The following is an 18,181-nucleotide window of genomic DNA, read 5'->3' on the forward strand; positions in this document are numbered from 1 at the left end:
CTCTTGCTAAACAGGTAAACCTTCCTCCCTTTTTTTATATTCCTATTAACTTCCATATCCAGGGATCTGCAATGGCCTTATGATCACTGATTCCCTGTTCTGCTCTTACAGAGTCGAAAAGTTCTGGTCTGTTTGTTATCAGTAGGTCCAAGATGTAATCTCCAAGAGTCGGTTCTCCGTTTAATTGCTCGAGGTAATTTTTGGATAGTGCACTCAGTATAATGTCATTCAATGCTCTGTCCCTACCACCCGTCCTAAACATCTGAGTGTCCCAGTCTGTATCCGGTAAATTGAAATCTCCACCTAAGACTATAACATGCTGAGAAAATTTATGTGAAATGTATTTCAAATTTTCTCTCAGTTGTTCTACCACTAATGCTGCTGAGTCGGGAGGTCGGTAAAAGGAGCCAATTATTAAACTATCTCGGTTGTTGAGTGTAACATCCACCCATAATAATTCACAGGAACTTTCCACTTGGGGACTGATGACCATCGATGTTAAGTCCCATAGTGCTCAGAGCCATTTGAACCATTTGAACTATCCACTTCTACTTCACTACAGGATAAACTACTTCTAACCGCGACAAACATGCCACCACCGGTTGCATGCAATCTATCCTTTCTAAACACCACCTGTGCCTTCGTAAAAATTTCGGAAGAACTTATCTCTGGCTTCAGCCAGCTTTCTGTACCTATAACGATTTCAGCTTCAGTGCTTTCTATCAGCGCTTGAAATTCCGGTACTTTACCAATGCAGCTTCAACAGTTTACAATTACAATACCATGTCCTGACTTTGCCCCACACACTAAGAAAAGTTTAATAGGGATGTGTGGGAGGGTAAGATTAAAAATGTGGGCATCAGCCAGAATCTGTTGACCAATAACGAAGTTTTGTCTGCTGCAGAAGAAGAATGGATTTTGGATTTGTGTATTTGCATTTTTTATGTAAAGGAACTTCAATCAGTCAATGAAAGAAAACCCGAGAACTGCCCAACAAAGTCGTACCAACAGTGACAAGATAATATCAGTAGCAACGGACTGGATGAATTGAAACAGGACTTTACAACTATGATGACGGACATCAATAAGAAAAAAGATAAGTACAGACTATTTGTGAAATTAATGTTTTTAGTGGACTCGTGTGATTGCTGGGAAAATGAATAGAGATGAAGGTAGTGCTGATGAAGTGAAAACTTTAGGTCAAAGTGTAGTCAGCAAAGAAATAGTTAAAACTGAAGTTATCCAGTTGATTTTGGCAAAATTGAGTGCAGTTACTGATCAGTTAATGGAAACGACACCAAATAGACCAACTTAGTGATCAGGTTTCAGAGCTAAAAAAATGAGTTGTCAGATGGATTAAAAAGTGTGAATCAAAAAGTCGATGTTGTGTATGTAGGTTAGTTTGTATGGACAATTAGCAAAGAGTGAGGAAGACATTTACTAGTATGGACAATATAACTAGATGTATACATGTCTGCTTTCATACACTGATTTTGGTTATCAAGTTACTGGTTTCTGTCATCCTTCAAAGATAACTATGACTATGTTTACTTGAATGTATACTGAGTATTGCAATGTTGTATCTGATTGGTTCTTGAGTTGTGGACAGACTCATGCTTAGCTCTGTTTTGGCTACCCCTGCAACTGTTACCAGCAACTAACTGTCCATTCGCATGAACGGACACAGGCAGACAGTGTTTGTTGGAAATGAGGCTCACCATGTGGCTAAACGTACCTTGGAGCACGGCCAGCACATCTTGGCACAGTGTTACACTGTCCATGTTATCTGGATGCTTCCCACTGACACCAACCTATCAGAACTCTGGAGATGAGAACTTGCCCTTCAATATATTCTCTCTTCCCGTTACCCACCAGGCCTCAACCTCCACTAATTTCAAGTTGCCGCCCCTCATACCTCACCTGTCATTCAACAACATCTTTGCCTCTGTACTTACGCCTTGATTGACATCTCTGCCCAACCTCTTTGCATTTACATATGTCTGCCTGTGTCTGAATCTATGCGGATGGATATGTGTGTGTGTTTGTGCGTGTGTGTGCGAGTGTATACCTGTCCTATTTTCCCCCCTAAGGTTAAGTCTTTCCACTCCCGGGATTGGAAGCACAAATTTATATGTGCAAAATTGCCCAAGAAAAACAGATAATACTGAGCATTTTGATTCATTCCTCTCAGGTTGTTTAGGCAATTAAGTGCTCACATTCATCAAATGACAAGGCAGTAACAAGTTTCCACCAAAACTTTTAAGTACAACTAATCTAATTCCCATTTTCTCAGAGGGTTAACAAGGTATATAAGACGCAAGCGCTTCTCAGGCCATCATATGACTACCACCCTCCAGATTGATAACTATACCTTACCAACTTTGTTCTTTAGAAATAATATGGTGGAGGAAGAACAAGAATTTTTGTAAAAACCAAGTGCCTTTTTAAAGCACTAAACATTCATGAATACTTTGAGGTGAATACCATTTAAACTGAACACATCTGTCCATGTTGCTTGAATAGGACCAGAAATAATAATGTGTTCTTTAATGTTAACGCTAAACATATATAAATATCCTGTAAATAGACTTATTCCACATCACTTTGATAAAATAATCATTCAGATTATGTATGGAACATGTAACTAACTAAATTACTCTCTAATAACTATATCCACCAGCACAGATCCTTCTGGCAATTTTAAGCAATTTATCAGACACTTAGATCTGCTGCACCAGCAACTAACAGTAAACACAAAGAATACAAACTAACTGGATATCTCATTGCAAACAGACTCTTGTAACAAAGACCTCATGTGTTTCTTTAATCTAGCACCAGTGGTTAACTTCTTGATCAGAGACATTGGTCACTCCAGTACATTAGTCATTAGCATATTTGTAGAAAATGATGAAATTAACAACACTGCAGTCATGCAACTCATAAATAGACTATCTGACTATGATGGCTTGATGGAGACTGTTTCTATGCACAGTGCATCTCAGAGCATGATAGAATGCTTCTGAAGAACAAGCAGGCCATAAATAATGGTACAATTCAGAAGTTTAAACACTGTTTTCAGAAAATTAATTGGGGCATATTTATCTGGAGCCTAAGGCAATATTAAATTTAACATATTTAGTAATGAAATTGGATCACTTTTTGAACACATATTAACAAAAATAATGTACAGAGTTGACTCCAAAGAACTGGTTGAGAAACCATGGCACATTGTTGACATTAAAATATCCTGTTAAGGAAAATTGGAATTACACAATGAATTCAAATGCAATAACTATCCCCATTAAATTCCATGACAATATATATTTTGTAGTTAGTCATAAACGCGTACACAACTTGAGATACAGAACGGAACTAAAAACTAACACGGAGGCTCAGCAGAGCAATAAGAGTCCCAAGATGGTGTCAATCATAGTCGATACGACCTATTGACACCACGCAGCCTGCCGCCCCCCCCCCCCCCCTCTCCAGTCCCACACACTCCTCCCACAATATGGAGTACCAACTGTGAGGCTTGAGCTTGAGTGGAGGTGATGTGGGCATCCACGTCGGTAGTGCGTGGCGGCAGGCGCATGACCTGGATTTCCATCTGAGTTGAGGCAGAGTGTAGAGGCAGAGTGATTGGCAGCAGGTCCACCTCATAGTAAGTCAACCAGCGGGGGCAGATGATGCGTCAGCTGGCACGCGAGCAGGTGTGAGGGACGGCCTGCAGTGTGGTGCAGGCATGCCCACCCCAAATGCAGATTGAGCCGCCTGAGGAGACGAATGCACGAATTTCTGATGGCTTGCACTCATGGGGGAGGGACAGGCTATGCACTACACTGACATTTAACTGTCCGTTGGTGGGCGAGGCCACGGTGTCTGTTAGGAGCACAAGCACAGGATCATCGAAGGTAACAATCAACAAATCATCCACGTGGTGTGGTGGCACATTACAGCACAGGCTGAATGTGGGAGGGCAAGTCTCTACAGTCAGTGAAACCCGCACATGGGGTGGATCGCTATGTGGCTGGAAAACCTGCAAATGGCGATGACGAATCATGGGTTGGAGAAAACAGCGGCATGGGATGAGACAAAGTATTTTCAGGCTCTGCAGTTAAAAAGTTGTCAGGAGGGTCCGACTGACATGGCAGAGGACCGTTGGATTCCACAAAAGCAGGAATGAAACAGTTTGACGATGATCTTTAACCATAATGTCGAACATTCTCTCACCCCGCTGCAGAATCATCCCTGAGCATAATGTGGGAGCAAGTGTTGAATGCGGTTGGCACGTAAGTGTCCGGCAGGGAATGGCTGATAGGCAGGTGTAGCTGTGCATGTTTGAAGTGAGTGCACATGCGATTAATGAAATTTGGGGAGGGGGGAAAAATCCTCAGGTGCTTGAGGCAGGATAAGTTCCCCTGGTAGGACTGGGTTATCCCTGAAAACGAATTCAGAGATGGTTCCCTGTAAGTCTGGTTTAAAGGTCGAATGGAGACTAAGCACCTCATACCAGAGGCAGTCATGGCACCTGAGGGCAGTTTTGAAGATGCGGTGCCACCGTTCAACTAACCCATTGCTTTGCAGGTGGTAGGCTGTTGTATGAATTTTTTTAATGCCGCATATGTTACATAAAATGGTGAACAGTGCAGATTCAAACTGCCGACCTTGGTCAGTAGTGATGGTGGTCGGGCAACTGAACCTGACAATCCATGAGGAGACGAAACCCTTGGCCACGATTTCAGTGGTGATGTTGGGTAAAGGAACTGATTCCAGCCAGCAAGACATGCGGTCGATTGTGAGAGAATATATCTGTGGCTCTTTGATGGTGGTAGTGGACCGATGAGGTCGATACGTACATGATGAAATCTTCCTTGCGGAATGTCAAACTTGCATAGTGGAGGGGAGGTGTGGCAGTCAATTTTGTTGCATTGACAGGAGACACAGCTGTGTGCCTAGGTCTGACAATCTCGTTTAATATTTTTCCAAACAAAACGCTAGGATATGAGCTGTGTGGTGGTGCGGATGCCAGGGTGAGAGTGGTTATGCAAGGCGTTGAAGGCTTGCCAGCGCAATGTGGGTGGGAGCAATGGCTGCAGGGTGCTGGTAGAAGAATCACACCACACCTCATCCAAAACGCCGGGGAACTTAGCTTTGGCAAACACAAGAGATGTTTGAGGATCTGCAAGGAGAGCTTAAGATTCCTCGTCAGAGGTCTGGAGAGTGGCCAGGTTGGATAAGTCGATGATGAGACAGTATTGATCCGCGAGAAAAAATCAGCAGGTATGTTTTCTGTGCTTTGATGTAGCGAACATCTGTAGTGAATTGAGAGATTAAATCAAAGAGGCAGAAATGCTGAGGGGGTGGGTTCTTGGGAGGGTTGCAGAAAGCATCTGCTAGTGGTTTGTGATCAGTAAGGATGAAGAAAGAATGGCCTTCGACAACGGGAAGAAAGTGTTTGATGGTTTCATAGGCCACCAGAAGTTCCCTATCAAAAGTGGAATATTTCTTCTGAGCTGTAGCCAGTTTTTTAGAGAAGAAATGAAGGGGAGAAACCATATCACCTATGCGTTGCTATAGTACTGCCCCCACTGTGATGTCGCTGGCCTCCATAGTGATGAACAACTCGGCCGACAGGTTGGGATGGGCAAGTGTCACGATTTGAGCTAAGGAAGTTTTTAGAGCCTTGAAGGCCTCCAGCATAGGTTCAGTCCAGCGAACTGGTTTAAGGTCTGAAGTCTGTTTGCCTGACAGTGATTCTGTCAGCAGGGCCCGCACGGCAGCAGCAGAAGGCAGATGCTGATGGTAGTAACTTATTGTACCCAAGAAACATTGGAGTTCTTTGTAATTAGCTGGAGGTGGCAGTGATGCAATGGCCTGCATGCAGGATTTGGGAGGCTGTATTCCGTCTGTGGGGACGGTGTAATCCAAAACTGTGACAGAGGACTGGCGCAATTGGAATTTGTCCTTGTTGACCTCGATGCCACTGGAGTGTAAGGTCTGGAGGACCTTGGATAAATGATTTTCACATTCCTCAGCCGAGTTGCTGAAAATGAGTGTGTCATCCAGATATGTAAAGCAAAACTCGAACTATCGTCAGATTGAGTTGATGAAACATTGCCACATTTGTGCTGCATTTGTCAGGCCGAATGGCATGAAGTTGTATCAGAACAAACCGAGCGGCGTGATAATAGCTGTCTTTGGAATGTCTTCCGGAGCTACAGGAATCTGGTGACAGGCACATTTATAGTCAATAACACTGAAGATTGTTGCGCCCAATAACATATGAGTGAAATTGTTCATGTTCAGCACTGGGTAATTGTCCATGACACTACGAGTGTTTAAGCATCTGTAGTTGCCACATATTTGGAAAGAACCATTGTGTCTGGTGATGAGGTGAATCTTGAAGAACAGTTGGTGTCTGATGGTTGCAGGATACCTGCCTCCAAAAGTTCATTAATTTGCTGCCAGGCCACGCACTACGTAATGGGACTGAGGCATCTAAACTTGTGCCTAATAGGAGGGCTGGCAGTGGTAACTATCTTGTGTGTCATTCCGTCAGTGACAGAAGAAACTGAGAACTGCACACGAGACTGAGCAACATCCTGACGTGAAGCTTTTGGATGAGTGGGGCATGGCAAGACATAACCGTTAGTGCGAGTGGAAAAAGGCAGCATGAAAGTCACATGCCTATTACGCGAGCGTGACGTGTGCTTGTTTGGAGAGGTTGGCTGCGCACACAGTGTGGAGCAGGTCAGGATGTGCAGTGACTGCCTGTTGTCAGCCTTGCCTTGGGTAACTGGTGTGGGCGAGAGGGGTGTTGGCGTCAGACAGGGAACAGCGATGGCCACTGATTCACGTGGCTGGCACGTGAGAGAGGGGGGAATGTTTATCATCACATGTGGCGGCTGCCTGCCTGGTGGTTGTGGTCATATTGTGCATGCAACTGTCATCAGAAGCACTGTTTGAAACATATGGCACTGAATGTGTGAGCGTGTTGGGGTTGCGGTGTCTACTGGATGCGAATCGTCACACACAATGTTTTTGGACTAACCTGCTGAGTGACCAATATGGTGTCTGCTGGAGAAACACAATTAGGTGGTGGCACTGTGGTCTGCAGTTTCACCAGTGAGGTACGAGCTGTGACAAGCTTGTTGTAAGTGTGTGCTACTCATTGTTTCAGATCATCATTTTCCCCATGGAGTTGTGCTGCCGTGTCATATTTTGACAGTAGGTTAGTGACACAGGTCACAATGTCACCTGCGAGAGCAGAGCACTTGTGTACTAACTCACATGTCACAAGAGAAACAGGACTTGGAACATAAGTGCAGGAGTACAGTATCTGAGTGTTACTGGTATGGTGAAGCACTGAGCCTTGAACCACATTTGGATGAGAGTTTGTTATGTGACAAAAAATCCATACTGAGAATTGGTTAATCGATGTCGACAATGTAGGAAGTCCACAGAAAACACAGAGAAGGAGATAGATGCACTGTAACTTTGATGGAGCCTGAAGTATGTGACAGCTTGTAGAAGTGACCTCATCAGTTGAAAGGTGGGAGGAGCCAATGATGTGGGTATGATAGGTACGTCAACACCTGTGTCAACTAGGAAGACGAGCCGTGACGAAATGTCGGTCACATATAAATGACCTCTCGGCCGGGTGGACGGAGTGCAATGTGTGAGGATACCTGTAAGGTTCCCCGTAGGACTCGGCATCTTCTAAATCCTGCGGTCAGCATTTGGATGCTGGCAAGGACACCTCATGGCATCATCGCCGAAAATCTTGTGGTACCAACAAAACGGATGAGCCGGATGTGCTGGTGGCGGCGACGGTGGCAGCGGAGGAGGCTTGTCCTCATTGATTTGTTCTAGGATGTATACTGGCATTTATGGTGAGTGGGCGCTTCTTGAGTACTCGGACAGGTGAGAGAGCAAGCAGATACTGCCATGTGATGTAGATGGTGCAGAGGTGGAGAGAGCTTTGCCTCTGCCCTCAGACAGCCAGTGAACAGTTGCAGTTGTGACAACCAGTGGGGAGTGGCGTGCTAGTTGGTGTTGTCATAGCAGTGCATACAGCTGGTCTGCGATGCAAAGACAAGAACTGATTGACTCAAAGGAGTGCGGTAGCAGGTGCATCTGTAAGTCGATAGGTAACTTTGCAGACCATACCGCCCACAGAGTAACGTCCGGCACTGTATGTTCACTCACAAGTAATCAAAGGCGGCGCCAGAGTTGTGATAGAGTTCGGTCCCCCAATTTCTCCTAGTACAAGATCTTGATGATTAATTCTTGTGGTGAGCAGGCAAGTGAGTCCAATATCATTTTCTCTGTGAATCGTACTTCAGTGGAGGTGCTGGCGAGAGGAGTAGATCACAAATTAAGTCTGAGTGATTATGGAGGTGCGTGATGAGACACAGGAATTTAGAGTTGTCATTTAACATATGATGTAACTCAAACAGATGCTCCATAAGCACAAACCATGATACGCGTTGTCCTCGAATAAAGGGGCAGCTTCCACAGATGGCCAGGGGGAGAAAGGGGGGAAGGGGGGGGGGGGGACGAAAGCGGCTTCGGTGTGTCTTGGAAAGCCTGCTGGTCTGTGGTAGGAGGGACTGTACTGCAGCCTGGCACCATAGGTGTAGCTGTGTTATTGGCAAGCACATCTGAAGCAACGGTGGGTTGGATTGTCCTTGACATGTCGCAAAACACGACGTGGCTAGCACGGTCGGTACTGTGGGAATGAGCGGTTGTGCAACACGTGTAGTGGTCTCGTAAACTGGACCGGAGGTTAGAGGTACAGATTTGAAATTGAACCTCTCGGAAATGATGCAGAAGCCTGGCATGGTAGACACAGGCAGAACTGTGGAAGAGGCAAGCAGCTGAATGGTCAGAATCAGGGCCCCCCATGGTGTGGTGGGGGGTAAGGGGGGGGTTGGTACTTTGTGCAACAACAGTGTGTGTTTTCTGTGCACATCAGGAACATCAGGAACACATCACGTGTGGTCGGACTATAAATTACCGGTGAAACTTGCTGAAAATTGCATTGTTGCGGTAAAACACACCATAAGATGTGCTCGAGCCCACATGGTTGAAAAACTGAGCAACAGATCTGGTGGTTGAGCAAGGGGAATTTGGTGGGTGAAAATGTTCATCATTAGTTTGTGAGTGAGGCAAAGCCAGGATAGGTTGTGCATTTTGCACAAATGGCAGCATTGCACATGGCATGACTGTAACTGACGTTGCGGCCCATCGAAAGTCAAAGTACGTGTACAAATTCGTTGAGAGTCAAAGTATGTGTGCAAATTTAGATCACTTTGAACATTACACGATCAATCGGTAGTTACATAGTTCTGAAAATTATCCACTTCACATTTCACATGTTGGTGATTACAGTCCAGTGATACAAAGCCTGAGTCCATTGTTTGAGTTAACGGTGTAGCACTCGACCATTGTAGAACAACAAAGTTTGAGGTTAACCTGGTTGGACATCGCGAATCACTGTCGATTAGTGGAGAGCCAGCCATTGGAGTGGCCTGGTTGTCTTAGTTGGGCGTCCAAGTCTTTGAACAAAGCATTGGGTGAAGTAGCCATGGTGTTGTGCGCATAACATGTTGATTTACAACACCAGGCGGGGAAGCCGCAGAAGAGGTAGAAACTTTGGGGTCACCAGTATGGGAACGAGATATGGTTATCGGTCGAATGCAATAACTGTCCCCATTAAATTCCACATCAAGATATATTTCATAGTTTGTCATAAATGTGTACACAGCTTGAGATACAGAAAGTAAAAACTAACAGGGAGGCTCGGCAGAGCAATAAGAGTCCAAAGATGGTGATAATCATGGTCAATACAACCTATCAATGCCACAATGTAATAGCTGGTCAAAGATATTCTTTTTGTTCTGAACTTTAGCACATAATCAAAATTTCACTGCTGATTCACAAGCTTAATATTATGATATATTCTTTTGATTGATTGTTATTGCCACCAAATGTGGAAATTCCACAAATACATATAATTTCATATAAAAAATTGTATTTTTGTTAAATTTTTGCTTTTCTCCATACATTCAACTCACCTGTTTGGATTCACAGCGACCTTGTCACCAACTCTCAACCAGTTAACTTCTTTGCCAACCCCTGAGACAATTCCACTTATTTCATGTCCAAGAACAAGCCGATCACAGTCTATTTGAAAATCACCCTGTGAAACAATCAAGAATAGGCATGACTGTTCTGCCTCTTATATTTCTTTTTTCGTTTGAATCACTGGTTACCTCTGTGAATGGAGTCAGTCATAACAATAACATTTAGCATTAAAATATGCTTTCTAATTAATTGTTGGACATAACTTTTTTAGTTTACAAATTATTTTATGAACCTCAAGAAAATGTAGCACATCATTATTATCATCTACATTTGTCTTCACACAATCTATCTCTATGAAACAACCTGAAATGAAATCATTCACATAGAAAAAAGCTACAAAAAAGTGTCCTTAGAAATTGATGGTATTCCAGAGTTTGTCATAAGGGAACTATTATAAACAATGCAAACACCCATTGCAAATAAAATCACCACATCCTTTTCAAAAGGAACATTTCCTGACTGTCTTAAAATTGCCACAGTGATCCCTATTCATAAAAAGGGTGATAAAGCAGATTTAGAAAACTATAGACCATTCTCTTTATTATCAGGTTTTGCAAAAATCACTGAAGGACTTGTGTATTACAGATTAATTAAATTACTGAAAATGTACAAATCCTCACTGATGCCCTACACAGTTTCTAGAAAAATAAATCAATGACTAGTGTTATCAATAATTGTTTACAAAATTCTCTAGAAGCAATGGACAAAAAACAAAGTGCTGCTGGTATTTTCTTAGATCTAAGTAAAACTTTTGTCATCTTGGACAACAAAATCCTCTTGGAAAAGACCCAAAAGTATAGCATTAAAATGAGTCTCCTCACACTTCACTAACCACAAACAGAAAGTAGTAACAACACATAAACTTTATAGCATGTGGGCAATCATCAGGCCTTGGACTGGAGTCAGCTCACAGTTGGTTTCAGTCTGGCTGGTGGAAGAAGTTCTGGGAGGGAAAGTGAGGGAAGGTCCAACACATCCAATTCGTAAATATAATGACCATCTGAGAGTAAGTATTGTCTATTGTCAAGACTAGGTATATTGATGAACAGTAGTTATGCCAACCAAAATTTTCTCAGTACTGCCCACATGTACTGAGCATGTGAGGGTGAATATGATCTGTCTGACAATTCACCATTCTGTCGTTTGGATTTTTCCAGTTTGGCTTATGTATAATGCAGCAATTTTGACTTTCAATCTTTTGAAAATGAACAAAGAAATGATAGCTCAATTTATTTAGTGTTATAGAAACAACACAGGCCTATGCCATGAGTCATCAAAAGTATTTTGGGCGAATATTTCAAAACTCCTGGCCAATAGTGATGAGGATATTAACACACTAAATTTCACACACTCAAATGAGCTGCCTGTGGCTGAAAATCATGAATTTACTCCTAATAGGGTGTCAACTCGAATTTCCTACATTATTGACACTTTTTTTTATCTATTCTTTCATGTATTAACTCTAGTAAATATTTTTTGTTGATTGTGGACATATTATGAGGGGCATTCAATAAGTAATGCAACACCATTTTTCTCAGCCTATTTCAGTTTTAAAAAATGTGGAATTTGTTGTGAGATATTGTGGAATATTCTCTCTTCAACACCTACAGCTTCACTAAGTTCCAATAGGTGGTGGTGCTATACGTAACCTTCAAAATGGTGTCTGTATTGGAGGTGTGTTCCAAGCAGAGAGCTGTCATTAAGTTTTTTCTGGTGGGAAACCAGAGCATCACAAGAATCACAGATATTCATAGGCATTTGCAGAATGTCTGCAGAGACCTGGCAGTGAACAAAAGTATGGTGCATTGTTAGCCGAGGCATCTGTCATCATCGTAAGGTCATGCAAACCTGTCCAGTCCCCTATCTGCTGGCTGGCCACACACAGCTGTGACTCTGCAATGTTTGAGTTAAATGTGTTTGTCATCATAAAAATGCAAACAAACTTCTCCTTCTCCATGACAATGCAAAGCCTCACACAACCCTGCCCACCAGAGAGGACTCACAAAACTTTATTGGACTGTTCTTTCACCGTACTGCCTGGATCATGAACCTTCTGACTCCTATCTGCTTGAGTCAATGAGGATACACTCCATGGGAGGAAGTACATGGATGATGGGCAGGTTATTGATGCAGCAAGATGTTGACTTCAACATCAACCAGTACAGTGGTACCATGCAGGCATTCAGGCCCTCCCAGTAAGATGGCATAAGGCCACTACAAGGCCATTGAACTGAACAGAGATTATGTAGGAAAATAAGATTTCATAACCAAAAGAATGGGGAATAATATGGTGTACTGGCATCCTGAATACTGTGAATCCAACTTGCTTTCAGAAAATAATGTGTTGCATTACTTATTGAATGCCTTTGGTAGACACTGCAGCTCTTAAAATTTAAGATTATTTATAATGAATTAACTGCAACTAGTTGCTTTTATGGGCCTTGACATCTGTTTTCCATGATGACATTTCAAGATATCTGGCAACCCATCTTCAGGTGCTTCTATCTGTTTATATGTCAAACATTATTTCATTACCAATGGTGTTGGTGAATTTTGAATCAGAAGTTTTTAAGACTGTTGTTGTAAACCATCATAAGTAAGGAAACAATGTTTAGCAAGCATTAATAAATGGAAACATGGAATGAATGTACTCTTAAAAATGCATGTTTTGAAGCATAATTTGTTGCTGTGGTATGCTGGGAAAAGAGTATCATTCCTAATGGTACATTGCCTATAAACATTAACTTTACAGACACTGCAGTTTTGACTTTATGTGCTAGAAGCATTTCTATCATGTCATGAGATGAGGTGGCCCACGAGCTTAAGTAAGCATGTGAACAGGCTTGCAGGTCAACAAAGGTTGCCGTGCCTGAACTACACCATACATGTACTTGCAAACAAAGCAATTTTTTTACAATGTTCTATTTGCATATTTTACTCAGTTCTACAGTACTTTACAGCATGGGATTACATTCTGCGGCTGCACAATTGCTAGCTCTCTCAACTTCTTGACCAAAAAAAGAGCTATAAGAGCAATGAAACATGCACAACAGATTCATGGAGGCTCCTTCCACTCCAGTGCATTTTTATTCATAAGTATGTGAGAAAGAGTTTAAAAGACATAAATAAAAACTTTATAATGAAAAGAATAGCTGCTACTCATCATATAGCAGAGATCCTGAGTCACAGAAAGCCATGACAGAAATACTGTCAGAAAGTTAGCTTTCAGCCAATAAGGCCTGACAACACACACACACACACACACACACACACACACACACACACACACACACACACACACACACACGAACACAATCTCTGGCAGCTGGAGCCCGACTGCGAGCAGCAGCTAACTATGGGGGTAAGGAGGAATCTGGGGTGGGGAGGGGGAAGGATGGCAGGGTATGGGGAGGGGGCCATAAAGTGCTGCTGGGAGCATGCAGGGATGAGGTAGAGGGTTGGGCAGCTACATACGGTTAGGAGATTAGACGCAGGGCAGGGGAGAGAGGGGGATAGCGGAAAAGGAGGAAGTAAAAAGACAGGGTGCATCGGTGGAATAGAGAGCTGTGCAGTGCTGGCATGGGAGAAGGGAAGGGGCTAGATAGGTAAGGACAATGAGTAATGAAGGTTGAAGCCAGGAGGGTTACAGAAATGTAGGATATATTGCAGGGAGAGTTGCCACCTGTGCGATTCAGAAAAAGCTGGTGTTGGTGGGAAGGATCCTGATGGCATAGGCTGTGAAGCAGTCACTGAAAAGAAGAACAGTGAGTTGAGCAGCATGCTCAGCAACAGGGTGGTCCAGTTGTTTCTCAGCTGCAGTTTGTCAGTAGCCATTCATGCAGACAGACAACTTGTTGGTTGTTTTTTATTTGTGAAGAATAACTGTAGGTTTGGTGGGTGGTGGAATACCACTATGGGAGGGGTGAGAAGGATAGTGGCTAGGGCATTTCTCATTTGTGAAGAACAACTGGACCACCCTGTTGCTGAGCATGTCACGCGGTTTAATATTCTTCATTTCAGTGACTACTTTAAGGCGTGTACCATCTGGATCCTTCTCACCAACACCAACTTTTCTAAACTGCACCACTGAGAACACTGCTTGCAATATATTCTACATTGCCATAACCCTCCTGGCCTCAGCCGTCATTAGTCATTGTCCTTACCCATATAATCCCTTTCCTGTTCCCACTTCAGCACTACACTGCCCTCCATTCCACCACCACACCCAGTGTTTTTACTCTTCTCCTTTTCCGCTATCCCCTGTCTCTCCCCTGCTCTCTATCTAACCTCCCAACTGCACCTAGATGCCCTGCTCTCCACCTCATACCTGCATACTCCCAGTAGCACTTTAATGTGTCCTACCCCTACCATGCTATCCCTCTCCTTCCCTCCCCTAGCCTCCTCCTCACCCCTGCCCAGTTGCCACTCCCATAATACGCTGCTGCTCGCAGTCTGGCTCCAGCTGTTAGAGACAGCAGTCAGGTGCGTGTGAGTTGTATTTGTGTGTGTTGTCTATCTTTGACAAAGGCCTTGTTGCCCCAAAGCTAACTTTCTGACAGTCTTTTTGTTGTGCCTTTCTGTGACTCAACATCTCCATTATATGGTGAGTAGCAACTATAATTTTCATTATATTTTTATAGTCCATGTTGCATTTTCCATTGTTTAAATAATACCTTCAGCATACATGAACGTGATTCCAGGCAAAAAGTCAAACTTCAAGTCCAGTCAGTACATATATCAGCCTTCACTACTTCCACTACAAAAATTGTCATGAAAAAGTTCAATGGTCTGCTACATAAAATAAAAGTTCTTTCCTCATTTTTACTGTTTTATGCATCCTAAAGGCATTCTTATTAGCTTAATACCTCTATTTAGTGGCACAATTTTTAAATCATGTGAAGTATACCAGACTTGAAGGAAGTATATGCAAAAACTGATACCACTCCTAAAGCAACATTGAATAGAATTAATTTACTGCACTATTTCGATATAGTTTGATGTTATAGGCAAATTTTGTGTGTGTGTTTGTGTGTGTGTGTGTGTGCACGTCAGTGTGTGTGCTCATACACATATGACACTGCACAATCAGTAGAGATTTACGGGATGAATAAAGAATTTGAATTTGAAATTCATGGTTTAGGTTTGAGGAACCTGTTCTGACTTCTATCTTCTTTGCACACACGTAATATAAACCACAGATAACACCTGAAAGATACAGCTATGGGTTATAAAACAGTACTACAATATTAATTTTCAGAGGGGCAAAGAAGAAATAATATTCTTGAATTCTGCATATTTGGTAGGTCTCTATTCAGAGAGTAAGGAATGATTGGTCATGACATGAAACCCACAGTGTAAAAGCTTTGCACAGATGTGCTGGGCAGCATCTATAGTATGCCTGTAGATAGTGTCATGTAGCTCTTCTGAATTCCGAGTGCACAGTGAGTACACAAAGATGCCTAGAAAATAACGTTTCCTGACAAGCATGGGTGCCTGTCAAGAGATTATGCCTCATTTCATGCAACCCCCACATACTGTAACTGTCATGCTTTCCTTCTTCCTGACAGTTCTTAGCCACACACTGCAAGGGCAATGAGGATGCCCCTGAGTGTTTTTGATGGATAGTGTTTGATTATCCACCACATGGCTTTTTCATCTCTACTGAAAGGAACAACTGACTACGAAGACAATATTTTGGCACAGACAATGAGCTGCAGTCCAGCATAGAAAATTGTCAGAAAGCACAGGAGACTGCCTTCCATGACAAGGGTATTGGAAAGTTGGTACAATGTTATGACATACGTCTAAATCAGAGCAGCAATTAAGTGTCTGGAAGGTGTAGTTAACTGTAGCAAATAAAACAGTTTTTATTTTAACTGTGGTTTCCATTTCATTACCAACTATCCCTTGCTTTCTGAACAGCCCTTGCACAGTTAAAATCTTGGGCAATGCCATATTACATTCATGGACATCTGACAGTGAAATCACCAAATTATTTAAGATATCTAAAGCTTGAAAATCCTTCAAGAAACTCTAGGAATAATTATCTTTTATTTTTCAAATATTTATGAGCATAAAAACTACATGCTTTGATGTATGCATGTCAAGAAAGATATCTCACAAAGTCAGTATTCTGAAAACATATTGTACTTAAAGCAATAATCTAGATAATATATCAAGAATAACGTTCAACAACTATCAAGGAATTAACACAGCAAAATGTAAAACTGGATGTGTAAAAGTTTCTATGCTGGATAAAGACACAAACATATAAGGAGAAGAGAAAACATAAGCATATTTATGGGAAAAAAGTAAGTTGTGGACACTAAACAAAAAGCAGGTGTATTACTGTTCTCTAAAGACGCTACAGGGACAATTGTACTCTAATTAATACAATACTTGCCAAAGAATGAACCATCTGTTTGTAATAGATGATGAGGATTCATGTCCATAAACAGATCTGAGAAAGTGAATAATGATAGGGAAATGCAATAAAAGTCAATAATTTAATCTGTATTATCCACATGTTATTGAGATAAAAATGAACCTTACATTTGCAACAGACAGTAAGCAACAGGATGTGTGACATTGTCATGATGAAGATACTGTAATATGGATGCCTGATATTGTAGTATTTACACCAGTCTTTGCTAGGGAGAGCTTTTTATTTAAAGCACAATGTTTATTAAATTAAAACAAATAATCTTGTGACCAGAGAGTGGTATAAATACTACAGTTACAAATGTATCAATAGGTCATTTACCGGAGAATTTTAAAGAAGGTAAGTGATAGATTTAATTATTTGCTCTGATTATAAGCACTGATTATGTTCAGGGGTTATTCTTAAATAAATGGTCATCGTTTACCCATAAACTAAATGGCATAAAGTTTAAGATTCTTATAAAATATCTTTCATGCAGCGTGAATGGGTGCTAATCAATAGCATATTGAAATACTAAAAAGATTTATGTATGTTAATTATGTCCAAAACAAAGAAAAGCACAATACAATACTTATACACAATACATTCTGTGACTTCATCAGTTGCATTAGATGATAAGGGAGAGCCAACAGTGAAATAAATTTCTGAATATGATTAGTGATAAGTACTTGAACTGGAAACAACATACAATAAATCTTCTGAAATAATCAAATAGAGCTGATTTTGGGAATTAAAATTTCAGAAAATAAGCTGGCTTTTTGTGTTCCAATTTTTTAAAGATACATGGAACAATACTCTGGAGAAATCATACATTTAAGAAACAAAATATCTACATAGAGAAACATATACCAAAAACAACATAATGATCATGTAAGCAACTAAGAATGCTAATATTAACTCTGCAGTGTACTTGCTTAATTATGAAGTCTGTGATTAACAGGCAGTGATATCTGGGAAACAACAGTAATATTAGACAATAAAAATATACTCTCCTGTCAATAACACCAGAAATCACAATATCTGTATTAGCATCCATGAGCATTACACTAGGAATAAAAATGTCCTCCACAATTCAAACATAGTCTTACTCTTGTAACAAAGTAAGATTTTACAGTCTTTAGAATTCAGTTACATCTACAGTAATCACAGTAAAAGGAAAACAGACCATAAATACAATTTCGAAAATATGCTGAAATTCTTTTTGTTTGCCAATTTTTCCTTCTCCACAAAGGAATTTTTCAATAGAAAATCTCTTATCTTTCCTCTGCCTCCTCCTCTACCCCAACTATGTGTGTTTGTTATTCAATAATTACACACATCAAAACAAGTTTTACATCACCTCGGTTCGCAGAACTCCTGAAGATAGACATTGACTATGGATATTGTATCACAGACACAGTCCCTTTGATTGTTCAGAGATTTCACTTAAGCCACCCAAAGATACAAACAACCGTGCAAGAGCAGCACCTATTAGATGGAGGGGGGCCGACAGCTGATCAGTTCCAGTTATTCCACCAGGAACGAGGTACATGGCTCACATTGTCTGTAGTTCAACCATCCCTAGATCGTCAATACTGCGGTTTAATAGTG

General features: G+C 41.6%; 1 protein-coding gene across 1 annotated transcript in view; it reads right to left on the minus strand.

Moving 5' to 3' along the window:
• Positions 1 to 18,181, minus strand: part of LOC126284139 (D-altritol 5-dehydrogenase-like) — a 190,268-nt gene that overhangs the window by 121,853 nt on the left and 50,234 nt on the right. Inside the window, exon 4 of the mRNA XM_049982855.1 lies at positions 10,080 to 10,204. Within this exon, the coding sequence (XP_049838812.1) occupies positions 10,080 to 10,204 (125 nt within the window). The remainder of the gene's footprint in view (positions 1 to 10,079; positions 10,205 to 18,181) is intronic.

This window comes from Schistocerca gregaria, chromosome 8 (genome assembly GCF_023897955.1).
Source record: "Schistocerca gregaria isolate iqSchGreg1 chromosome 8, iqSchGreg1.2, whole genome shotgun sequence".
Taxonomy (NCBI): domain Eukaryota; kingdom Metazoa; phylum Arthropoda; class Insecta; order Orthoptera; family Acrididae; genus Schistocerca; species Schistocerca gregaria.